At 39.9% G+C, this 26374-nt stretch overlaps 1 protein-coding gene and 1 long non-coding RNA gene across 4 annotated transcripts; one reads left to right on the top strand and one right to left on the bottom strand.

Moving 5' to 3' along the window:
* Positions 1-324: 324 nt before the first annotated feature.
* Positions 325-19321, bottom strand: RAB21 (RAB21, member RAS oncogene family). Its single transcript, XM_065669105.1, has 7 exons — positions 18922-19321; positions 11774-11833; positions 11486-11593; positions 9932-9995; positions 9044-9098; positions 7984-8072; positions 325-7081 (listed from the first exon to the last, which is right to left on the bottom strand). The coding sequence occupies exons 1-7, from the start codon at positions 19066-19068 to the stop codon at positions 6942-6944; spliced, it is 663 nt and encodes a 220-aa protein (XP_065525177.1). The 5' UTR covers positions 19069-19321; the 3' UTR covers positions 325-6941.
* Positions 19322-19485: 164 nt separating this feature from the next.
* On the top strand, positions 19486-24774 carry LOC136009020 (uncharacterized). 3 transcript variants are annotated; one of them, XR_010610306.1, is made up of 3 exons: positions 19486-19588; positions 21378-23648; positions 23793-24774. It is a non-coding gene; the product is annotated as an uncharacterized LOC136009020 (long non-coding RNA). The 3 variants fall into 3 exon arrangements; XR_010610305.1 differs by having other exon boundaries at positions 21281-23648; XR_010610304.1 differs by lacking the exon at positions 19486-19588 and having other exon boundaries at positions 21190-23648.
* The last annotated feature ends 1600 nt before the right edge of the window (positions 24775-26374 follow it).

Genomic DNA, 26374 nt, shown 5'->3' with positions numbered 1-26374 from the left:
ATTTAAAACATAGTAGAGGACTTAACCACCTGGAAGAAAGCTGTACTGCGCTATTTGCTCTCAAGGCCAGAACTCCTTATGCGCCCTGGCCAAATTTATTTGCCAGCAAGAACATAATCTCTGTGACCAGTTAGTATCTTGTCTCTACCACAATGTAGAAACTGAGAAATGAAGATATGATAGCCTTAGCCTGTTCCTCTAAGAAAACATTAAAAAGCCTAATCTGCACAAGTGGAGCTTGCAAGTATCTTAATTTCCCATGCTTGGCTGCCTTCCGCCACAGTTAAATAAGGACAGGGACGAAGAAATTAAGTATGCACAGACTGACAGTAAAAGGAAGGAAATCCCATTCCCCAGCAGCATTTATTTGTATTTAGAGTGTGAAGGCATGGAGATGCAACAAGACATGTAGGCAGTACAGTGAACAATGAACTTTCTTCAAGTATTTGCACTGTGTCACATTTTGTGTATCCATAACCACAGCTGTGAGTTCCTGTTTGTGAACCTGGTATTTTTTTTACTCTATACATATCAAATATTAAATTCCAGAACATGAAACAACCCAAAACATACAAGATTCACCATAACATTATGGTTGGTACAACAGCTTTGTTTTCCAAGTGGAACAAGGAACTTTTTAAATATAAAAGAAGCAGAGCGGATATCAACATGAAATGCTCTGCATTTGTCAATGCAAGGGAAATTCATGACCACACCAGCCTCCACAGAAGCTAACTGGAAGATATCCAAGAGTGATGACTGAACAGAAACTGATCTGTTGTGTGCAATTGGCACAGTATTGCCAGAGCTAGGAACAAGCAGAGACAAATAGTAATAACCCCACCACTTCTACATATGTATTACAACACCCCCAACAGGCAACATTTCCTGGAAAGAGCAGGAAGCTAACAGAACAATTGTTTTAGGATGGAGTAGTCAATGCTGTATTTCATCCCAGGTGTTCAAAAAGCAATGCTAAGGATGGGTCTGTGTTTCTAATACAAGACTTCCTTCTCTTCATTTGCCACCCTAATCCACTTCAGAGATGGCTCCATTTCCTATACAAGCTTAAAATCCCTAAGTCCCTGGGAAAGACTTGGTGTCCCATGGTGCCAAGCACTGCATTATTCACATACTGAAGGATGGTCAAGATTCCTTGAAGGCTCAAATCAAAGTAAAATTTAATGTCGTTTTAAGCCTCAAGCCAACTTTTCTAACCAGTATGGGCGCATCTTATGGTTGAGGATTGTTTTGCAACTGCTCCATGTCAAAAAACAATGGTAGAGTATATTGGCAATGACAGGCACATTGGTTACTCTATTGCTTCTTGCTGTTTGAAACATTCACCATAGGACTCTAATTGCAGGGTGTAACTACAGGCAGCAAACTTGCTCTTCACTGTTTAATACAGCCCCTTTAATGAGCTACTGGACAGCCTTTGGAAAGACTAAATTGATAAAGTAAATAACATTTACCCTAAAAAGCTCTTTAGGAATTTAGTTTCTTGACAAAAAAATAATACACTGACACAAAACTAGTAGGATATAGATACTGACTTTTAAAAAGTGCAAGTGGAAGGGCTAATAACAGCCAAATCAGGAATTATGCAAACTCCTTTTATCTTGCCCTGCTTTTCCTGTTGCTTCCTATTTTAACTTGCAGTGCCCATCCAGTTCAAATCCAGAGCATCAGCTGATCAGCAATTTTCACTAGGAAAGCATGCTCAAGCACTCATTGTGGAAGTGGGACACAAGTACAATACAAACATAATGGGTGAAAAATTCCCAGTGTTGAGCCTTTGGTTCCATGTTTGACCTGGTTTTGCCACTCCCTTTGCATACAGGCAGTGTGCCTGGGGCTATCATTGAACTGGCAAATGCAGTTCAACAGCAACTGCTGCTTCTTCACAATCTGGGCTGTATAATACCAGTTTGGAGAATCAAATCTGCATTTTGATGGGTGCCTGCTCACACTACAGCCTCTGGGATATGCACTAGCATAACACAAAGCAACTTTCCTGAGCCTGGTTTGGCATTTTAAAGCCATCTTTCATGACATCACACTCAGATGGGTTCAGAAATTTGTTACGGTAACAAAAAAAAAAAAAAATCCATGGTCTCAATTGTTACCAAATCTTTGTAAGCCAGGCCACTGTCAACAACCACCAGCATTTTTCAGGCACATTACAGACTGTTCATCAACTTTCAAATTGTGTGACTTCCTAAACTGAAAGATATAATTTTCAGATATGACAGTAACACAAATTACCAGCTCTCTTTTCTTGGATTGATTTTCAGTACGCATTTTGCCCCCTTTCTATTGATCCATTTCCATTTACATGCACTTTTCACTTTTAATATTACGCATTGATTGAACAGCAGTCATGCTAAAGAAGGTAATTTCCCCAGTTGAATGATCATTTGGAATTAACTTATCACAGAATTATCTTCATGTAAATGTACTAGTGCATAAAATCTCTCACGTGTAGTTACGAACTCTAGAACTGTAAGAAGTGTAGCAATACATTAGAAAAGTTAAGACTTGTGAAGCCTATTAGATACTTTTTTCCCTCCAAAATTTTTTATCCACAAATGCCAAATAGAATATTCCTACAGCATTTGACAACATCAAGGTACCTGATGTTAAAAAAGCCCTGTCCTTTTCAGTACTGGCTTTTGCCCTGCTCACATTTTCTGTAGGTTCAAAGAAAGGATTCTATTTGATTGAGCCTCATAAGCTAAAGGAGCTTATCAGATGAAAAAAATCCAGGAAGACAATCATTTTAATGCTTGTACGATCAAATAGCACTGACAGCACTTAAATCTTTAGGTATCAAGTGCTTTCCTCTTCTCTTTCCACTAAGGAAAGCCTGATTAGGCAGTTCAAGTTTCCTGTTCTGAAAATGAGTAACTATTTGTTCTCTTACACCAAGTCCCAGATTTTTTGGCCTTTCAGAATGGAGCGATGGTTAAAGGGTCTGCAATTTAAGTCTCAACAGCTCAAAAGAGGTCTGTTCATGAATTTGGATCTCTCACAGTGTATCAACTACTTGGCAACAGACAAAGAAGTAGTTCTTAATCTCTCCAACCATCTATACTTCAATTTCTTCTAACTCACTTCCAATAACTGTTCTGTTCAATACATTGGGCAATGACAGCTCCAAAAAATGCAAGCAGGAAGATTATACAGTCATTATTTGACAGAAAAAGCACAAGTTCAGTAGACTGGTATGTCACAGAGATGTACAGTTTTGTCCTAAACAGAGGGAAAGTCCTGGTGTTGAGCAGAATCCCTCAAAGAGTAGCGTGAGCAACAGTGCCGAGCACAGTTAAAAGCGAACTAGTTTTGGGGCTTTGTCAAGCTTGCACAGCAACTAGGGCCAAGGATCTTGGTCTTCATCTGCAACTCCTTGATGCAACTGTAGTAAAGGTTACGCTCACTGTAAGATACAGTTCCCGACATGTCAAGGAAAAAAAAAAATCCTAAACTTTTATGCAAACTAGGATTAAGTCAGTTAACTGTAAATAGCTCATAAATTAGCATATTCTAATCAAGTTTTAAGTAGGTTAGTATTGTGTCTGAAAGCCTGTTGCAAGTTGGTTGTATCTTGTTAGTGAAGCAACACCTTCAGTTTTTCCTACTAGCTTTTCTTTCTAGTTCTTTTTCCTTCCACAAGAAAGTGTAGAGAAATAACACTTACCTTATTCCCATACTCCATCATTCAGATCACTTACTGCTTGTGGGGATTCCTAACCTCCATCTGTCCTCAAGCAGGATTCCCATTCCTCTTACCTTCTTTAAACTGTTCTTTCCTGACATCATCCAACATTTTCAGAAAACTCCATCTGAGCTCCAGCCACCTTCCATGACCTCATACCTTTTTCCAAAGCTTTCTTCATCTGGCTTGGACTCTGAAGTAGAAATTGAATTACTACATTCTTCAAGAGCTGCAGCAGGTGTGGCTGGTTTTATCTATCCCACAATAGAGGTACTTTCTAAAGACAGATGCAGTTATTCTCTTGCACTCTTCTTAGAAAAAAAACTAGCTTGTTTCTAGCAATGGAAGTTCGCAACAACAGATTTTCCTTAAGACATACAAGCCATACGATCTAGACAGGCATACAATCTAGACAGTTCCCAGCAAATGCAAGATTCCTGAAACTCAAGCCTCACAGCAGTAATACCAGGTTACTTGAGTAAGAACCTCCTCAAATACAGCAAACCAAGCTATCTGTGCTTTCCTATATATTTCATGCAAAGAACACTCTAGATATCTTCAGTAAAGATGCTTTTCTCCTGTAACTTTTTTTATCTAACAATGACTACCTGAAGTCTTGTGTTAATCAGTTTAATCAGTCCATGTTTTTGAGTCTTGGAAACCAAATTCCCTGTCTTCATGAAGTTGTATTTCTTCTGTGAGCTAATATAATGATACCCTGCTAAGCACAGGTTTTAAGTTCCATAAATAAAGGAAGGTTACTAGGGAGTATTTTTCATGCTGTAAGTAACTTGTGAGAATTTATTTTAAAAATATTTTGCTAATACAAATGAAATCATACAAAATTGTAAGCTTTCTTATCCCCACTTAAATATTCAGCAGTAATAGCTTCAGTTTTGTAACAGACTTAAGAGTTAGTATCAACATGGCTTTGTTAGTTTTGTAATTGACAAAAGTCACAAAGAACGCCCCTACCACAGAATACACCAAAAGAAACTCTAGCTGCAGGACGAAATATATTCTACACATTACTTCTACTCCAAAGCAGTCAAACATAACATTCTATTGGGTAAATACCTAGTATTACTTTCCAGACCAGAAATGCATCTGTCCACTTCAATGAAGTGCAAAAAGCTCTGCTCTGGAGAGAGCACATATGCTCTGGTGCACATAAGCCCTTCTGACTCATCCACTTATCAAGTCTAGTTGAGGTTGGGTTGCTTGTTTTGCTGTTTGGTTTTGGGGGTTTTTTTCCCCTTCCATCACTGGAAAAAAGAAATACTTTAATCAGAAAATCTGGAACTCTTATTATGAGGAGATTCCAGTTGTGCACATCAAGTCCTGCCAATTTCACTCCTCCTATCAGTGTCTGTATTGATTTGAAGGTACCGGTATTTGATGACCCTGACCTGGTTTTCAGTTTTGTGAAGGCTCACGAATAAGTTAGATACAAGAATGTTAACAGGGTTGCTACATATGCACACATGAATTTTAGATTCACATCAAAGCTCTGTGCAGTCAAGAAACTATCTTCACTAGTGTGAACATATCACCTTTGTCCATCATGCACACAATCATGCCAAAGAGCACAACAATGGTGGCTTAATAGAAAGTAGCTACACCACAGTTTAGGCAGAAAGTGAAAAAATGCACCAGGACAACTCTGTATCAAAGCCATCTATTATTTCAGAGAAAATTAAAAAAAAAAAAAAAAAAATCAGGTTGAAGACGGCACACTTCTCTTACACAAATTCATTAGTTACTACTACCCCTTTTGTGCATCAGAACATACCCACAACATTCAACGCATTCATATGCAATACTAATTCTACCCTTCAGAGAAAGGAAGGCCAAGGAATATTCTACTTTGCCACAGACATCACCTTTACTGTTTTTCCAAGCATGACAACTTAAGTAAAAAAGTCAGAGCACAAAACATTTTGAAGTTCCAGCTACTACTAACTGTGTCCCTTGTGAGAGTACTTTGTACACCTTTTCTGAAAACCCTCCTCCCAGAACTTAAGTGGGCTTCAAAACACTTCACAAGAGAAACAGCAAGTCAGGAGTAAGTGCAGTTCTATCTAGTATGCTCAGTTACATCTTGCAAGTTTCATATCTTCCATTTAATCACTCCAAATCAGAAGCAGTCCTAGTTAATGCCAATTCTTTAGTTCACTCAAGCCCTGCAATACAGGGTGTGGGGGGTGAAAATATGCTCATTAATAATTTATAATGCTGTGTTGGGGACAAATGCATTAGTGAAGCTTAAGAGTTTCCCATGCATCCGGTTTACTGGCTACCAGATGATGAGGGATACAGTAGCTTTGACTTTGGGTGATATTCTGAGAGGCCAAAGTAACTGCAGAGGCAAGATACATGCATTCACCAAGTGTTTTAGCTGGGAGTCAAACACCTCAGTGATAAACAGCAGTCTATGGAAGCATTCTCTTCCCACTAAGGTGATACTCTAAATACTGCTGCTTGCCAGAAGAGGCTTAAAGAAAATAAAATACTCTAGTTATGAATGTACCAAGAAAAAAAGCTGTTTTTTTCAGGTAGGGGAACAGAATGAACAATTCAACAATACACATGAAAAGCTTGCATCTTTCACCGACTTATTCACTTCACAACTACTGACAAGACTGATGTACATATTTCTGCACCTGCAACTGTAAAAGCAGATAAAATATTTAATATGTAATTTACAATGTATTTTACCAGCTTGGCATACAGGATGAACAGAATATATCAAAGTAGTTGACAGTTATAGGCTTGTGGAGGCCCTGCAAAAATATTACTTCAGATATCTGCTAATTTAAAAAAAATCAGTTTGCATTTTAGAAGTGATACAATTCAATCTACCACAAAATACAAAGAGCTGCAAAACGTATACCATTCCAACAACAATGTATATAAGTTATTAAATAATGATCTGATTTAAAAGAATATAAATGAAGCCTTTAAGTAGGTCTTTTCTACATGCATATTATTCCTCATTAAAGAAAAATATGTAAAAAGGCCATTGGTAATTGCTTTGTTAACCACTGTAGAAAATGCCAATTCTCTGGTCACAGATGCCACTAGTTTAGCACTTAAGGTCTCTGCAGTGTTATATGTGATTACTTTTAAATACTGTTAATTCTATTACTCCATTGGTAAAGAACACGTGACTTGGAATATGGCAGTCTTCATACTGAGAGGGCAGTGATGCACAGTTTTATAATTATCCAGAAGAACAGCACCCTCCACTGCTCTGTACTTGTGGCTCATCATCAATGATCTGTACACCTCGCCTTGATATTCCTGACTGGCTGGAGCCATTGCCTCTTGCTCTCTCATCCACTTGAGCAGTTTCTATCATTCCTGTAAAGGAAGAAATGTGTTAGATGATATTCCACTGCATTTTGACCCAAGACTTTGAGATCTTAATCCATTTGAGTTGCATGCACAAAGTTCAGCAAGACCAGTTCTCTTACTTATTATGTGAAAGTAAGTACTTTAAGTGATACTGTGGTATCACATGGCATAGCTGCAAGAATATACTTAAATCTTTTTCCTAAAACACCAAACATCAGCAGTTCCTGTTGACTAGGGACACCTTAGATGCTCAGATGCTCTACAGCAAACAACTTCAAAAGCTAGATTTACCCACCGATATCAAAAACATCCTGTTAAGAAAGAAAACAAAAAACCCAACCCACATACCACCCCACCCCACAAGATAAACCCTCAACCTACTCTTCAGACATTCAGGTGAAGTTTCACTTAAACTCTTTATCATAAGACAACAATCAATATGACAACTTCCTTGTATTGCAACATTACCCTACACTGTGATTTTTACCATTTGTTTAGACTGCTGTGTAAAATTTGGATCACCACAACTTCCAAGTTTATGATTTCTAATTGACATCACTTGAGAAAATCCTTGAAAGAGACTGAAGCAGAGGGTTTGAAGCAGGCAATAGTGAAACCCACCACATGAAGTCTGATTTGACGTTACTATTTACACAAGTGAAACAGCAGTTAGTGCTCTAACAAATGACAAAGATTTTTGGAGTAGAGCATGAAACTGCCATATGGTAAGCACCCCATACATCAAGCTGCCAGAGCAGCTACAGTACACAAGTGGCTTGAAGTAGACTCAGATGAAGTAAGTTCTTAGGAATAGTTTACATTAAAGCTCTTCTGTATGGTTTTAAGCATTACAAAGCCTTGAGCATTTTGTGAATGAGTTCTTTACCAGCAAACTAGATAATACCTACTTTTACAAAGGTCAAGGAACAGTTCTTCAATTCCTTTGTTCTGTTTAGCTGAAGTATGATAATGTTTTGCTCCAACAGATTCAGCATACCTGCAGGAAAAGATACAGAACTTGATTGTACTAAAAGGGCTAAAACTTTCTAAGCTATTTCACATGAAGCAAGGAGATGATCACAAAAGGTTTTATTCCAAGTTCAGAGTTAAATCTACATGTGCTGTAAAAAGGGAATTCTGTGGTTAAAACTGCCATGATTGATGAAAAACACCAGATGAAATAAAGAAAAAATCATGTTTAGAAATTGTCCTGGGTTTACCAGGAGCCGTTTTGCTCCTTCTTAGTAACTGGTGCAAGCTCTGTGTTTTGACTTCCAGCCTGGGCAGAGAGCTGGTAACACCGATTGTTTTTAATTGTTGCTAAGTAATGTTTATTCTGGCCAAGGACTCTGTGAGTCTCATGCTCTGCTGGGGACGAGGGAGGCCGGGAGGAAGCAGAGACAGGACACCTGACCTGAACTAGCCAAAGAGGTATTCCATACCACAGCACGTCATGCCCGGAGAGGGAACTGGGAGTTACCCGGAAGGGGCAGGCTCTCTCTCTTCGGGGGGGTCAAACTCATTCGGCGGTGGTATCGTATTCTCTTGTTATTTTCTCTTAGCAATATTATCATTGGTGGCAGCAGCAGTGATTTGTGTTATACCTTAGTTACTGGGCTGTTCTTATCTCAACCCGTGGGAGTTACATTCTCCTGATTTTCCTCCCCATCCCTCCGGGAGTGGGGAGGGTCAGGGTGGGGGGGGGGTGAGTGGACGACCTGTGTGGATTGGTTTAAACTACGACAGAAATGCATTTAAACTAAAAGCATTTACTTCAACCACGTACAACTCTCAAATGATGTTTTGGTCAGTAAGGACATTCCAGGGCTCTGATACAAACAGAACATTGAACACAGCAGCCAGCTAGGCACTGCTGGTTTATACTGCCAGTTGTTGACAGCATCACAAGTTTATTACTCCAGCATAATTGTGAAATGACTGTTTCTGTGAGTAATTGGCATGACTTACGTTTCTGCTTCTTGCACTGAAACATGTCTCTCTTTTTCCAAGTCTATTTTGTTACCTGTTGGAAACAATTCAATCTTTCAAGTCTTTGTACTCTAAAATTACCCAAAAGGAAGTAATCAGGTAATCGCTGTACCCCATCATTTTCTTACAAGCTATCCCAATAAAGATTAACTCTTACACAGGTCTCAATTTGGAACACAATGATATGATTTAAAAATCTGCTTTCACTAAAGCATTTACATGCAACGAGAAGGAAGTTCTACATCTACAGAGAACAAGATAGCTAAATAACTCCATATAAACCACTGATTCAGCCTCCTGCTTTTCTTCAGTAATTTATTAGCAGCTTATCCATGCTACAGAGATAGTTTTTGTAGGATATCCTTACATCTATCCTCCTGAAAGTATTTTAATCACTAAATATGATTTTAAATCTAAATCCAATATTTCTGTTGCATTCTGTTTGAGCTGAAATACCCAAGTTTTAAGACTCACTCCACTCCCCAAGCACTTGATTATGAAAGAGGACAAGCATCCAGCCTATGCCACTGAAAACAGTAGAAAACATGACATTTGATTACCTACAAAAACAATCATACACATTTGAGGTTTATGTTTCTCTCTGTTGGACTACAGTCTTCAGGTGTCTGTACCATGCACTTCTGACATGGTGTATCATTAAATAGCTTTTTTTTTTAAATTAACTCTTCAATTCCTCAATGTGATCTACAGAAACTTCTAGCTCCAACTGAACTTTAGATATCAAATTAACATAAACTTCACCCCTTCACATGTACAAGCTGTCAAAGCAGTGTTTGAAAAATGCTATTAATTAAAAGAAACATTTTTAATTCAGTCATTAGACTCATGTTAAAAAAAAAAACTTACCTACTATACATAAACAGATTTCATTTCCCAACATTTTTCTTAATTCCTTAACCCAACTTTTTACCTGCAAAAACAACAAAAGTTCATTCTCACTTGATATACTTACTACTAGCTTAGACATTGTGGAACTGACAGATTTCCTTCATTAATCATTTACTCTAAACTAGAAACAAATGTTTAGAGCAACACAGATGGACAAAATATTCTTTATGTAGCTATGCATGGCTCTTGTTCAGCAGTTGAAATTACGAGCAAATGACTTAAATAAAATGGTTCAATTACTCCAAAAGTATGACTCACCACACTTACGTTAGACCCACTCCAAAGAACAAGTTCACTGCATTGGCCACTTTAGGTCAGGCATGAGATCTTTTATCAACAGGCACTTACTGATAGATCACAAATGGTACTTTAAAGGCAGAGGTACCTGAACTGAGTAGCTCAGGCTAGATTATAACAGATGTTTGTTTCCCAAAAGAACAGATGGGACAAGAGCGTCAAGTTAGATGATGCTAAGTTACCTGTTATCAATTCTGTTATCATGCTTTGAGGTTGTACGATCAGTGCACTGACTTAGAGACTGTTATTTTAAGGGAATTTAATCATGACAAGAGGTGATCAAGAACCTAAAAAGAGTTAGGATATACAATACAGAGGTATGCAATAACTTCTGCCAATTAACCTTCCTTCTTTTTTCCCCCCAAGAACCACAGAATTTTATTAAGTAGGGCTCAGCATGAAAAGGTACATGTTGAAGTAGTACTCAAGTTATTGCAGTTCTGCAGATAGAAGGCAAGAGTAACTTTTAGCACAAACACTTTACTTGCCTTGCATCACAAGATTTGAATTACTTAAGCTGTTGCAGAACTATAGCCTTACATTACTTCTATCACTGCTAACCCAAGCCTTGCCCATACAACCACAATTTCTTACTCCTCTATACAGAAGCCCTACTAGTTTTGCCACAAGTTAATTGGAGACAAACTCACTTAGGAAACAGTGTCACCAGTTTTCAGCTGGAACATCTTACAGTAACAGCACAGATTTGACACAAGGTTGGCAAAAACCTCACCTACTCAGAATGATCAACTATTATTGCTACAATTAGCCATCAAATTTAAGGGTTTGATGAGGATTTGAAGTCCAAATACCTATTATCACTGAAAAAGTAATGTCCCCACAATCATGTATTACAATTTCAGAGTTCAGATCTGAAAAAGGTCATGTCACTTAGTGTCTTTCAGTAATTTTGTTTATACAGTAGAGATCAGTACTGTGTACTACCACAACAGTTCTGGTGTTATGTTTGTAGCCTGTCACATTAGATGGGAGGTAACTCACATCTAATTCTCTGGTGGCCTTTGAATAACCTCGCTATAACTTCAGTAGACTGATAAAGTCAGGCTTCAAAAGAAGGCTAGTAAGACACACACTTCTACTAAATTCACAAATATATGTTGCTCTTGCTGAAAACAGAAGATGCCCATTTACACACACATATCACAGATTATCTTTCAGTTTACAACTCCCACAGAAGTAAGAACTGTCCAATACCTTTTGAAAAGAGTCTTCGTCTGTTATATCATATACTAGAATGGCACCATTAGAATCCCTGTAGTAGATCGGCCCCAATGCATGAAATCTTTCTTGACCAGCTGTATCCTGCATTTCATACACATTTGTTAGCATTTAAGACATAGCAAACAATACTTCAAGAAACAAATACTTGGAAATTTCACTTTTATTAAGAAGTGCCTAACATTTGAGTTCTAATAAGCCCAAGTAATTTTTCAGGAAAACAGAATATTTAGCTAGGGAGGGAAAATAGGAAAGTAAACATACCCATATTGCAAGGTTTACTCTTTTCCCACCAATATTTAGCTTCTTTGTAAGAAAAGATGCCTGGAAAGCAAAACAGATGAGTTAAGTTTTACACACAAATGCCTCATTTGACTTCAGATTAATTTACTAATAAAAACATCTGAACATCAATAAAAGACAGATTTCTAGATCAAAATACTCTTTAAGCCAGAAGGCTGAGTCAATATTAAGCCAGTTAGCCATTTTACTACAGTTTGCCAGAAGTCTATTTTAAATAAATTTGGCTTAAGCCAATCATTTACTACATCTTTTTGCTTTTGTTTTGAATGATTTGGGGAGGATAAGAGTTGTCTGTAAAGACTGAATTCACAACACTGACAAGTCCAAGCCGACCTCAAAGCATTTCACAAGACTGCGCAAACTATAGGTAGGAACCAGCCTAACTGGATTTTTGATTTGGCAGAATCAGACCAAGTAATTCACTATTAGTGAGCTACTAAACCAAAATAAAACAGTTTTTTGCTAAAAGTCTCAGAACACTGGCATTCTGCACATTTGCTTGTCTGTATCTGTTCCTTTTGCTGAAGTGAGCCCACAACTCTCCCCATCTGCTTTGGGGAGCTTTTTTGGGAGCCATGGTGTGGTCATGTTCACCCCCACCCCCCCACCCCAGCTGCTCATGAAGGCTCAGCAATATGCTTCTCAGCTAATATAAAAGCAAGCTGCAGGATAAGAAAAGCCCCAGAATAAGCATTCAAACTTCCCTAAGAGTTCTACTACATTACCATCTGAAAATATTTTACAGGACCAGAGCATATTATAAGGTTTGTCCAATTTCAGCTACCCAAGAGTATATCTGTTCTCCAAGCCTGCATAACCTACATTTTTAAACACCACCTCTGTTGCCAAATGTATAATTCAGCGGCTAAAAAGGGACATAATTTAATACAAGTTTAATAGGCTAGAACAGGGTCTGAAGGAGTCAATGCATTTGGAACCTGCTCCCATTGTTCTGCAGACTAGCAGTGGCAGGTTATCATCATACAATTCAGTTGCCAAGGGTTTCTGACTTTTGCCTTAAATTATACTCAGTTTTCCTTTCAGCTTCACCTCAACTTGCATTTGGATACAGACAAGAGCTCAGGGTATTTTACAGTACATTCATCCCAGATGATTTTAGGCTGGACTGTAACAGCTCAACAGGAGCTCTCTGTATGAGCAGTGACCAGACACTGATCTAACTCGTGCATGTAGCAAGGGTCACAGGCCACATCAGCTGCTCGATCCAGCTTGCTGCTTAACTACGCAAGCAACCAGTACACACATGTATTGGTAGTTCATTTTACATGGTAGTTCAATTTACACCAGCCTAAACTGCTATCAAAGTGGATACAGGCTGGAGAGCAGCCTGTATTACAGTTAAAGTCATCCAACACTTAGCTGCTAGAGTAGGTCCTGGTTTTCAGCTACTTTCTCCAACATTAAGTCTAGCATCTGTATGACCTAAGGTGAGATGATTCACAAAACTTCTCTTTTCAAAGTAAATTGCACGTTCCTCTAAAGCTTTCCATGAAGTCTGATAAACAGAACAGATAGAGAAGGCAGACCAGAGGAACAAAAAACACTTAAACTTTCCAAAAGCAGACAGCAAAGAACTAATCATTATAGCCACTGTATTAGACATAACTAAAGCATTAATGCTATCCCTACAGTCTACAGCGAGGAAGCATAAGTCAGCTTCAGAAAAAGCTCTAGACAGCATGTTAAAAGTATTCAACACTCCAGCCAACTCATAACAAACAGCTTAACAGCAAAGTTAAACTGATCTTACACATCAGGAAAGCTTTAGTTCCTTAATCAGTAACTCTGAGAAGTTTATGGCTTTCAGCTAGCTGTCCTTAAAGGTTATCTGATCAGTGCCTAGTTTTCATATCATAATTTGTTCTACTACACCACAGTTTAAAAGCCAAAACCTTAGAGGTGACTTCAAAAGTTTTGATCCATCAGCTCTTGGGCCGTATTAAGAGAAGATATGGTGAGACACAATGAATCCAGATTACCTAACCCTGCTGTACTGCACTACTTGATATTCTATTGCGAATCTCAAACAAAAAACTCTTTTGAGCACTGTTTGCTTTTGTCACAACACTGACTATCAAATCTGTTCAGTTGATGTGAATTTCACCTAAGTAACCAAGAATCACATTTCTGGACCAAAAGGCAGAAAAAACCTTCACAGGAACAGAATTTATATTAAAAAAAACCAAAAAAAAAAAAAAAACCCCGAAAAACACCACACAGAACTCCATATCCATAAAGCTACATCATCATGGCTTTAGACATTAGCCCAATTAATATCACAAGTATCTATGGGGATAAGCCTACTTTAATATTTACTCTGTTGGATAAATGCATCACCAGTCCTTCGGGTCATCACAGCTTTTGATAGCAATACTGTCTTTTCAGCACTAAGTATTTCCTTTACTAAATACCCAAGTATTAGAAGACCCATACATTCAAGTAAGACTTTTTAGTATCTTCTGAACAAAACAAAAAGCAAAAACAAAGAGACTAGGGCAAGAGTATTTAGCACTGGGCTATTGTACTTGCTCTTTGTATTAAAACTTCATGAATTTGTATCAATTAAGTTTTAATCTAAAGTCTTAGGCCCTTAACCAAAATAAGGAGTGACTATCCTGTATCAGTTAACCAGATTACAAGCAAGTTTGTCTAAAAAGTTTGCCAGACAACAGGATTGGAACCCAGTTTGAAGTAGTCATTTAGTAATGAACAGAAGGCTTTAGGGTTTGTGAACACATTACAAGAAACAGTCAATACTACATTACAGATTAAATGTTTCATTCTTCTTTACTGTGTTCATATACTTGAATACTGTCAGCAGATTCTGTTCTTGAATGAATAGGTATGGGCAAGTTTGTTGTATTTACCATCAGTAAAGTGGGTTTTACAGCCACAGTAACAAACAACCTAATATTTACCTGCTAACACACCCCACCACCACCACCCTCCCCCCTCAGCTTCCTTTTGTCTCACAGAAGAGCACCATTACCACTACTTCACTTACTATAAAGTTCGAAAGGAAAAAATATTCAGGTGGACTGATAACTCTGATTGAATAGTCAGCTCACCTGACTATTCAATCCGAGTAACTGAATCAGGCAAACTGATCGAAACCACTGGGGAGGAACCCAAAATGGAAGGAAATGCCTAACTACTGTTTAGGGATAGCTTAGGAGCTAGTTTGGAAATAAAAAAAAAAAAATTAAAAAAATAAAGTCAGCTGCCAAGAGGTCAATGCCTTTGAAATCCAGACAGTCTAGACAGCATTAGGTAATTACATATAGAAGAGGATTCAACATTTTTTCTAATCTCCCAAGAATTTACTAAATTGAGTGCCTAAAGATTGAAGTCTAAGTTGTATCTTGACTTACAATCAGTAAGTCATAAATAAAATTCCATATTATTCTCATTACTATGACAATTCATTTTTTGCTAGGACTTTCAAAACCCCACAAATATATAAGACCACAGTTAATTCAAAGATAAGTAAACTCAAACAGCTCTTTGAAGCAAGGTACTAATTTTGGTATTTGGCTCTAGTGTCGTATGACAGGTCTAAAGACCACTTACACACTTCAAAGGATAATGCAATTGTAAGAGCTAAAATTCTATTGTCTTCATGTGCCTATAGAAAGATTTATTTTATTTTAATTTTTAATTCTAAGAGCTCAGTTTCACATGTCCATCCGGCCCTGTTAGGAGCTGATGAAGGGGCCTGAGTAGAATATAAGGAAGACCCAGCTGGTAAAGATTCTCTTAAAAGTCACTAAATAAAAGCAGGTGTATGTCACCTGCCCCTTGACTGCTTCATCTTCAGCAGAGGCAACTAAGGTATACAAACACTGCATACAGCACTGAACCTCCTTGCATTGTCATCCCCTTGCTCCCAGCCCCAGCTCTCTTAGACAGCCAAGACAGCTTTTCCAGGTTATGCAAGTGCATCACAGCAATCAGGCTCCATATACGATCAGCAGGTCTCTTGGGTTGGATATTTCACAGCTCACCACATATTTGAAAGACTAGCACACAGAAGCTCTATTTATCTTGAATAATTAACAAAGTGTCTACTAAAATTAAAAAAAAAAAAAAAAAAAGCCAGTAGGTTTATTGGAACAATTCCAGCATATTCACTTGATAGTAATTTATAGCTCAGAATTATTTCATCAAAACAAGCACATTGATCTCAATATTTCAGTCAATGGGAACCAATTTTAACTGTCCCATCAGATCTGAAAACACATTATGGATTGCATTAATTGCCTGCACCAGCCCCTACCTTTTCTGCATCAGTTTGTTCATATTATTCTAGATAAATGTCAGCTTATGTGAATCAGTAGCTACCTTAATTTTAATTTCAATATGCAGGTCATCAATATCTAAGCACATGACTTGATGCTAACATACCTACAGCAACACATCCCAACAGCCTCCTAACCAACCTCAAAGGACGTTCCAGGTCACCATTTTCCTCTAGCTAGCATTTAGGCAAGGGGGGCACAGAGAAAAGAGAAACAGTGCCCTTTCAACTAAAAACCATCTGTAACCAGCACAGAAAGAAACTCCCCTATTTGGTTAGTTTCACAGGTACACAGGTTAACTTCACAACAGAATAATACTTAAGTGTTAGAATTCAGATATGAAAGTACAGATATACATTAAAGAGTCACACTGACCAATTTAAAGACTTTTTGTGCTCACCCCCATCACTGGGCTCACACTGCAGGAAGCATCAGCTAACATCCCTAGATAAAAGTTTCCAGAAGGCTACACTCTCACCACCCTTTTTTGTTGTGGTCATATTGGAACTAAGCACTATGCAATAGTTTTTCTGATTCTAAAAGAGAGAACGCTGTATATGGAGAGCCTCTCATCTCAGTATTTGGTGATCTTTTAATATGATTCATCATTGTGGCTCCTTTGCTGAATCAGGAGCTAAGTATTTATCTAATTTTGGCTTTATTGGAACAAAATATAGTTTGGTGGAGAACTCTGAACTGATGCCATGAAACAAAGCCACTGTATCAGATTAAGACTTTTATCTTAAGAAAAAGGATGTTTTGCAAAAATATCACTTCATCATTTAAAAAATAAGATAAGGAGAAACCAGGATATCTGAAAAAAAGACTGTTTTAATTTGCTAGTGAAAGAACTTAGCCCAACTTTTTTCTGGAACTGAAAGATATAAGAAAACAAGAATAATTAAGATATTTCACAACTCTGTTATGTAAGGCAAGATTCAACAGCAACTGACACTGCATTTTACAACCAATAAGAAGTATATGTGGCTAAGGAGGCCAAGAATAAAAAAAAGCAAATGAGCTGATAAACACAGTGCAGTCGATTAAAAGATACAGGTAGCATGGAGACACTTAAAGGTCTGTTTTCTGACATTTGTGGCCTGAGTCTGTATTCCAATTTTAGATTTTCCACTACAGATTTAAAGAACATGATTAACAAAAACAAACAACCCCTCCAAAAAGGCACACAAAAACACCCACAAACTACAGACTTATATTAACATAACAAACTACTCAGCTCTTCTCTTTTTACAAGCAAAAAGAGAATTCAGCTATACCGAATCATTTTTATGGCCTTCAAGCAACTGTTTGCTCCATGCTACACTTCAGCTGTAGCTGTAATTCCTATGTGCTACCAGTCATTTCTATAGCATAACAAATATGAGTTACCTCTACGGCAATCAGAGTTACAATCAGCTTTCCATAAATGCCACACCATGCCTAATAAACCCATGAACAGATTCATCCAACAGCAAAGTACAAACACAGGGTAACAAAACTTCAAAACATGTTAACTTTTTAGCTCTTTATAGCAAAAGTGGGTGTTTATGAAACATTCACTGTATTGTTTCTAGCACATCCCTAATGTTCCTTTGTTTTTTATGGGAAAGTTTCACTATCAAATACGAGTTTCCTCAAGTATACTGGAATAGCACACAATTACCCTAAGGCTCTCTTTTGGCATTACCTACTATTTATTCTCTACTTCACAGATCCCCAAAAGTGTTCAAAAGCTACTAGTGGCCCACACGGTGGCAGGGCTTGTTTCTTTATTTTGTAAATAAAGAAACAAGAGCAATATACATTATAGTGCTAAAACTACACTTTCATATACATACAACTGCTAAGAAAGATGCTGTGCAACTGGTGTAAATACAAATAAAGAGGCAGAGACATCCTGACAGACTTAAACTTCACACTGTGGGTTGTATGTTAAAACATGTTTTCTGAGACCATGTACAATATAAGCATTTTATTCTGTACCATGGCATACACACCATTCAGCACTAGTAGGTAATGAAAAAACATTACTTTCAAGCAGACACCCTGCCACATTTTTAGTTCTTTATAAATCAGCAGACTGAGAATCAGGCCAAATTCGTGGTGCTAATGTTAACAAGCAAGCCTTAAGAATCTTTTCTGTTATTAGATCACAAGCCCTAATCTCATAACCCATTTTGTAAAAGCTGTTCTCTTTAAACAGTAGTATTCAGGTAGCCCAAATATTCAGATCCGAGAACATGAAGAAGGCTATAATTAAAAGAAATGCAGCACATATGAAGCACTCAGTCATCAGTCCTACACCAATGACTACAATAACACTACTTTCAAATCGTACTTCCCAAGATTCAAATGAAGACATTTAAGTACATAACTGGAAAAAACCCCAAGCAGTTAGCATTCAGAACAGAAACACGGCCTTTAAGTATCGAAAGCTTAAGTCTGAGGAGTAAACAGCATCAGGAAATTAGCTTCCAACAAACTCGGCAGGGGACAGCCACCATTTAAAGCGCAGCAGTGATCACCCCGTCCACCGTTAACCGGTAAACAAGACGGCAAACACCGAAACCCTAGTGCGTGTTTACGGATCAACCCTCCCCAAGCACTAGAGCGGAAGGGGCAGGCCACTGAGTGCCAAACACAGCGACGTAGGGGCGGCTGGCACCGGGCAGCAGCCCTACAAGGTGCGCACGGCAAGAAGAGAAAAGCAGTTCCTCCCCCCGTGCCTTGCCTCGCCTCAGCCCGGTGGCTGCGGGCCGGCCCCCCGCCCGCCCCCAGCGCGGCCCGCACCTGCAGGGTGGTGATGTGCTTGTCGTTGAACTTGTTCTCGCAGTAGCGCAGCACCAGGGAGGTTTTCCCCACGCAGCCCTCCCCGAGCAGCACCACCTTGAAAGAGAAGCTACGGCCCCCGGCCGCCGCGCCAGCCCCTGCCGCCATCCGCGCCCCGCCGCCAAGTCCAGCCGGGCCGCCGCCGCCTCACATCAACGGTCCGCACCGCCGCCCGCCGGGACGGGGAACCCGCGACGGAACAGGAGGAGGGCCCGATGGACGGGAGCGAGAGAGGGAGCGAGGGGAAGGAACCGCCGAACGCCAGGGAAGGCGGCGGGGGGGAGAACACCTAGAACCACAACGGTGCCCCCATCCGACGGGCCCGCTCCCCCTAATGGCGTCTTCTTCCTCCTACGTCACGCGCCGCCCGGTCACGCGCACCACCCCGGCCGCCAATGGAAGGGGTGGACGCGACGGCGGAGAGAAGCCCCGCCCAAAGGCCGCTGAGGAGACGGGAGGGGAGCGGGGCCTCCGATAGAGCGAGGCGGAGCCGGGCGGCAGCTCCTCCTCCTCCTCCTCCTCCTCCTCCTCCTCCTCCTCCTCCGGCTGTCCCGGTGGCCGGGAGGGGCTCGGTTCGTTTCTGTGGCGCTGCGTGGGTGCTTGCACGGCCGCGGGAGCAGCGGTGCGAGTAAGTGTACGTGCTTGCTGGCAGCTCTGCGTGCCCCTCGCTGGAGGGGCAGGCCGTCCGGCGCGGACGCGGCGGGTGAATCATCTCCCGACAGCGGCTGGATTTTTCCATTGCGAGTAAAGGGCAGCCGGAGCGGCTGCTGGGGCCAAGGCAGCTGCTGGCAGAGGCCGGGCTGGGTGGGGGAAGCTGCTCGTCAGGCCTGTCCCCAGGAAACGCCCTGAGGGGAGCGATGAGCAGAGCGCCGAGGGAGGAACGCCGCAAGCCTGAGCGTGAAACACAGCTGTGCCGTACCATAGAATAATAGGACAGTTTGGGTTTGAAAGGACTTTAAAGCTCATCCAGTTCCAGTTCCCTGCCATCAGGGACACCTTCCACTAGACCAGGTTGCTCCAAGCCCCTTCCAGTCTGGCCTTGAACACTGCCAGCAATGGGGCAGCCACAGCTTCTGTGGGCAACCTGTGCCAGCACTTCACTACCCTCACAGGGAAGAATTTCTTGCTAATATCTAGTATAAGTCCTGTTGGTAGTGATAGAAACCCATGCAAGATTTATAGGTGTACATTAATGTGCATTTACATGTCATATTGAGGCTTTCTAATGCAGCAAATATATCTGCCAAGCATCTCCCTGCGAGCAGAGGCCAAAGCCTCTAAAGACATATTATAAACATAACAAGCACAGGTTTTGTTCCAACTTCAGTGGCCCTATTCATGTGAACTAAGTTATATGTGTCTCTAAATGTTTGCAAAAAACCTAGCCCATGATTAAGTGCTTAAAAACAGAGATGTGGGAGCAGGTGATGAATAAGGCACAAGAAAAATGCTCTGTTGAGTTCCATGACTATAAGGGTCTGGTATTGTTTCATTCATTCAAGAGCTAGATAATTGCCTTGTAAAACTGGATATCGTTCCTTAGTTAAAAGCAATCCTCACAAACGAATCCAAAGTGCTGCAGCTTAACTTCTCTCTACGGATCATTTAGTGGTAAGAAAAATAATGCTTCTGGAAAGGCACCATAGTGCAATTTCCTTTTTATCTTGTCAAAGAGTATTAATGCTCTGTTGTGTGAGAAAGAGTAGAGGAAAGTACAGAGAACAAAGATCAAATTTCCTGAAGAAAGAAGCCTCATTACTAGGTAGTGTTATGTTCACATACAAAGTGGATTGGTTTTATTTTCTCTAGACATAAATAAAGTAAATATTTCTATTTTATCCAGATGTAAATAAAGGGAATAGGACAAGGGGAAAAAAAAAATCCACAATGCTAACACAGTCGTCAGGAGTATCTTCTGTTTAAATAAATTCCCAGTTTTATTAGCACATAGGGGGTTTCAGCAAGTTACTATAAAACTGTCTTGCTGGAAAGCAGTGCATGCTTCTCCCAGTCATGCCTTCTGTGTACAGGCAGTAAAACTGACTGGCATGTTAGTTATTCTTTCAGGCTGAATGGAAGGAGAAAGTAAGATCAGGCTCAGATTAAGGTTGCCAGAGACAATGGAAATCACAGTTTATGAGGAGGAGGTGCTTGTAGGGCCCAGCAGGTTGGGGCTTTCCTGGATAGCTGGTGACAAGTGCATCTGCTGAGACACAGGGCTATATGAAAGGAAGTCTTGAAAACTGCTAGTGAAACAATTTCCTGTTCTTGTAGCTTTTTACTGTTTTCAACAAAAGCAGGTTCTGTACATATCTTCCAGAGAGAAAAAAGCTGAAGCTTAGAAAAGGGAACAGGAGAGACACCCTCTGTGAAGTCCGTATGCCGAATGCACCTGTTAAACACTGTTTTCCTAACAGAGAGCACAGCAAAGTGTAAGGCACCAACTGAAGCTCAATCCTGCAGACTGTTTCTCCAAGGACCCTCTGCTGTGGCGCAGTTAGAGGATGCATCTTCCCAGTGACAGTTGGCTGCTGTGAGTAACTCCTGTATTCCATCATTTCTGTTTTCCTCTTTCTCACTGGGACTTTGTGATTACTGTTTTGTTGTATGAGAAGTCCTGTGCCTTCCAAAACTTCAGCTGGCAATACTAAATGAAATTAAAAGGCCCATCTGCCTGAGAACAGAAAATTCTGTCAGAGCTACCTGAAGTACTGCATTTCACTGTAATCTGATACCTATGACTTATTAAAATCTGCAGGTTTAACCATCTGTGGAAGATATCAAGTTACTTTATTTTAATAGCGTTTAATTAATTTGCGAAGTGTGCATTTTATTTCAGCGTATTTGAGAAGACTGTGCCTCTTCCATTTAACTTTGTGTGCTTCCTCTTTTTATATAGCTTCCTAAAAATACTTTTACAGACCTCCTCTTTTAAATATGTTGCTGATGATATCTGCATGAAAAATGCCTTTTGAGGCATATTTTCTATTTCACAAATAAACTACAATACCCTATATGTTATTATACCAAACCAAATTACACCATTGTATCCATTGCCATTACTTCTTATCATTCTTGGTAAGACTCTACTCCAGCTTTTTACTTCACAGGCAGCATCATCTCTGAAAGTAAAAATCATACACTTCTTTCAGCTTGCATTATTAGGTGTCCTTATAAAAGTATGAGATGTTTTAATTCCACTGTAAACTTAAATGCTTGTAGTAGCTGTATGGAGGAGATACCCTAGTTGGTCAAACCTACAACTTGAATACCTCCTGTGCCATTGGCAACACACAGCTGATTTCTGTGATAATTACAAGTTTCCTGTAAATTATAAAGGTGGCAGTTGTTCTGCAGATAATGTCACTCTTATATTTGCATTTTTTCCCTTGGAATGTAGTTCTGCCTCTAATATTGTTTCAGTAAAGTGCTCTGATTTTGTCAGATTTACTTGGAAAAGAAAGAATGAAATTTCAAGCAAATAATATATAGTTGTATAAGATCAAATGATTCCTTGAAACTGTATAGGTGTCCATAAAAGCAAGAAATCAAGAAAATCAAAAAACAAACAAAAACCAATCAAATAAACAGAAAAACCAAAACCAAACAAACAAACAAAAAAACCCTGCACAAAAAATAACAACAACAAGAACAAAACCCCAAAACACTTAAAGTTAGCAATACTGACTCAGTTCTGTCGGGAAAGAGAGATGCTGAGAATGAAATGTGTGCATTTGTCCTTCTGACGTGACTGATAAAAACATCTGTCTAGACAGAGAGACAGTGAACACTGTTCTGCCAAATGGTAATCACAGGCAACATCAACCTATCAATCAAAAATAACAGTATCTAGGGTGAGATCAGTACTTTGGGTTGTATAAATCTATGATAATTCAGTAAGCACATGTGAAGAAAATTCAATGTAGTGCAAAGATGCAGTTTCATCCAAAAATAAGACTTTTCATGTTCTGAAAATGAAGAATAAAGATGAACAGCAAAGTATGTGAACCTGAGAAGAACAATTAATTCAAGAACCTTGACCCAGAGGGACTTTTCTGAGCATGCTTTACCCACTCACCGCTGAGAGCCTCCATGTGCCTGTGAGGATGTTCTTGACAGGTTAAGTAATGTCCTTAGAAGCTTTAATGTGGCATGAAATTTGTTTCTAATTTGTAGAAACAAGTAAAATATGGAATCTGGTTTCCAGCTAGGAATCAGTGCCAGCAAGGGACAACTGTTATTTTTAATTCTCAAGAAAAATATGGGTTTTTTTAAAAGTTCAGTTCTCTACGTTGAAAAGGAATTGTAAATGTCATCGCCCTTGGCATAAGTAGTTTTAAACCCTTTGCCACTTCAGATTATCTTTTTCATGCATTCACAGCAGCACAGATGGCAATGCCAAATACCATCCCCATGCGATCCTGATAGATCCACTCACTGACAAGCAGCATCCTGGACACGTGCTGGGAGCAGCAAGCAGCATGCTGCTTCACCATTCATTTCTCCCCTGCTCTTGGCATTTTTCTTTGCAGGAACAAAGGCTCTGCTCCAGCTCTAAATATTCTGTTCATTGTTTCTGCTCCTGCTCTCCCTGAAATGGACATCCCTCGAACTCTTTAGCAAAGGAACACTGGGGTGAAAGGAAGAGCAAATCTTGATGGCAAGGTGGAGCAATCAGCATGCTTAGAGTAAGCTCAGAGAAAGATGCTGGAGATCTGAAGGGGGGGAGGGGGGGTGAGGAGTGAGGGGAGAGGGGAAGAAAAAAGGAGGGACTCAAAAGAAGTAGTCAAGTAAATGGTTTATTAATTTATTGCAATTCTGCTATTCCCTAGGAAAAGAAGGAAAGGAGAGGGAATAATTATCTGGGCTAAGAATGAGGAGGAAGTAAAACCTCCTCGTTTTCTCCCCCCTCTCTCTTTTACATTCTCGCTCTCCTAGTCATACCTACAGTTTTTCTCCGGGTGCCTCAATTTCGGCAAATTTGGCCATTATCTTGAATATGCTTCACTGATTATTAGTGTATGGTTTTGAAGCCATCCAAGTCTCTGCAGCTCTTGCTGTATTAAGCTGAAATAATAATAATCCACGTGTTCTCTGACAACATTACTCAAAATTGTGTGTGGATGTGTTTTATTTATTATGGGAAATATATATTATGAAATATAGATGATCTCCCTGGGGAGATCGTTCCAGTGGCTGATTGTTCTCATTGTGAAAGTTTTTCCTCTGGTGTCCAGTCAGAATCGCCCCAGGAGTAACTTGGGCCTGTTGCCCCTTGTTTTTTCTGTATGACTGCTTATGAAAAGGGAGTCTCTGTCTTCTTTGAAGCCACCCTTTAAATCCTGGTATCGCATGGAAACTGCACAGAATCTCAAAGCAATGAAGAGGAGACAAATGGCAGTGTAACTCCTTCCAGCATTAATTCATGATCCCACTCTTCAGCCCTGTGTGGGGGCCCTGAGAGTAGCCCTGCTCTGGGAGGTTTGGCTGCTGGGGCACAGAGCCAGTGTAGAGCACTTTGGTGGCAGCACTTTTATTCTGGGAAGAGGCGCCAGAAGAAGACATGCAATATGGATTGTTAGGTCCTTGGCTGCTATGAGTGTGAGGTTGTGGCTTTGTGGAGCATTTGTCGACATTCCAACACTTGAGCTGGTCTGAAGGTTTCATATATAAGGCTTAGTCATCCTGATTGGCAACCAAGGTGAAATCAGGAGAGGGTTCTGATAGAATAAATACATTACAATGACACCTACATTGTTTTGTGTTAGCAGCAAGAAATGAGCAAGAGAAATAAAAATTACTTGTGAGAAGAAATGTGCTATGAATGGTGCTTCTGAAGCTTGCATGATCAGTTTGAATGGGCGGAATATAAAAATAACAGCAGCCTACAATCTATTCAACAAGCATAAAATAGTGAAAAATTACGTGCAGGACCCTATAACTTGTTTTGGACACATTGTACCTTGTATCAAAATTAGTAACAACTCAGGCACAGAGAACCTTGAATGCAGCCTTTAAACTAGTAAAACCCAATAAAGGGACATTGCTGGGGATAACAGATTCATAGAATAGTTAGGTTTGGAAAGGACCTTAAGATCATCTAGTTCCAACACCCCTGCCATGGGCAGGGACATATCACACTAAACCATACCACCCAAGGCTCTGTCCAACCTGGCCTTGAACACCGCCATGGATGGAGCAGTCACAACTTCCCTGGGCAGCCCATTCCAGTGCCTCACCACCCTTACAGTGAAAACTTCTTCCTTATATCCAATCTAAACTTCCTCCGTTTAAGTTTTAACCCATTACCCCTTGTCCTATCACTACAGTCCCTAATGAAGAGTCCCTCCCCAGCATTGCTATAGACCTCCTTCAGATACTGGAAGGCTGCTATGAGGTCTCCACGCAGCCTTCTCTTCCCCAGGCTGAACAGCCCCAACTTCCTCAGCCTATCTTCATACGGGAGGTGCTCCAGTCCCCTGATCATCCTCGTGGCCCTCCTCTGGACTTGTTCCAGCAGTTCCATGTCCTTTTTATGTTGAGGACACCAGAACAGCACACAATACTCCAGGTGAGGTCTCACGAGTAGAGGGGCAGGATCACCTCCTTCGACCTAATCAATTCAAGAACACCAAACAAAACAGAAAATTACTTTTAATTTCTTCATAGAAACTTGTCTATGTCTTGCATTCTACCTGTACAGTTCGGAATGAGAGGAAATGGTGTGGCAGTCCACTTAGAAAATCTGTATGAAAGGACGTGGAGACCAGCTATAAACTCTCAGCTGAATTTCATGAATGCCTCATCTTTCATTTCTTAAAACAAATAGTAGAGCACACAGCATGAGGCAATCCTGAATTGCTGGACTTCAGGCTTAAAAAGAGCCATGGCACGGGAGATGCTTTTCTAGGCATCAGGGACATTAACAGGGGCAGAAAAAAGAACACTAACAGTTAGTAGAATTATAGTTTGGATTTAGACTCATAGAATGGTTTGGGTTGGAAAGGACCTTAAGATCATCCAGTTCCAACCTGCCTGCCATAAATAGTTTGGGTTGGAAGCGACATCTTAAAGTCATTTAGTCCAGCCCTCTTGCAGTGAGCAGGGACACCTTCATCTAGATCAGGTTGTTCAGAACAGAGTGGGAAAAAAAGAGAGGGAAGACAGTGGAAGTAGAAATAAATTAGTAGTAGTTTAAGATAACGACAAGCAGAATATGAGCAGGGCAGCCAAAGACTAGGCACTAAACTCAAGTGCTTATAAATAGGATTTAGGGTGTCATTGTTACAAAAGCCAATACCTCCCTCCCCCCAAAGTCTGTTTAATAGATACATGCTATCACAACATGCTATTGTTAAGAATGCAAGTGCATAAAGAAAGCAGACGTGCTCATTTTTAACACAAACTGGCAGAC

Source organism: Lathamus discolor, chromosome 1, assembly GCF_037157495.1.
Source record: "Lathamus discolor isolate bLatDis1 chromosome 1, bLatDis1.hap1, whole genome shotgun sequence".
Lineage (NCBI taxonomy): Eukaryota > Metazoa > Chordata > Aves > Psittaciformes > Psittacidae > Lathamus > Lathamus discolor.
The sequence above is the reverse complement of the archived record's forward strand: the minus strand, read 5'-3'. Positions and strand labels throughout refer to the sequence as shown.

Coding starts and splice junctions, on each gene's coding strand:
- RAB21 (XM_065669105.1), bottom strand. CDS start 19,068: ATGGCGGCAGGGGCTGGCGCGGCGGCCGGGGGCCGTAGCTTCTCTTTC. Junction 11,594..11,773: donor GAGTAAACCTTGCAATATGG/GTATGTTTACTT, acceptor TATGAAATGCAG/GATACAGCTGGTCAAGAAAG. Junction 8,073..9,043: donor TCAGTGCAAGAAGCAGAAAC/GTAAGTCATGCC, acceptor CTTTTCCTGCAG/GTATGCTGAATCTGTTGGAG.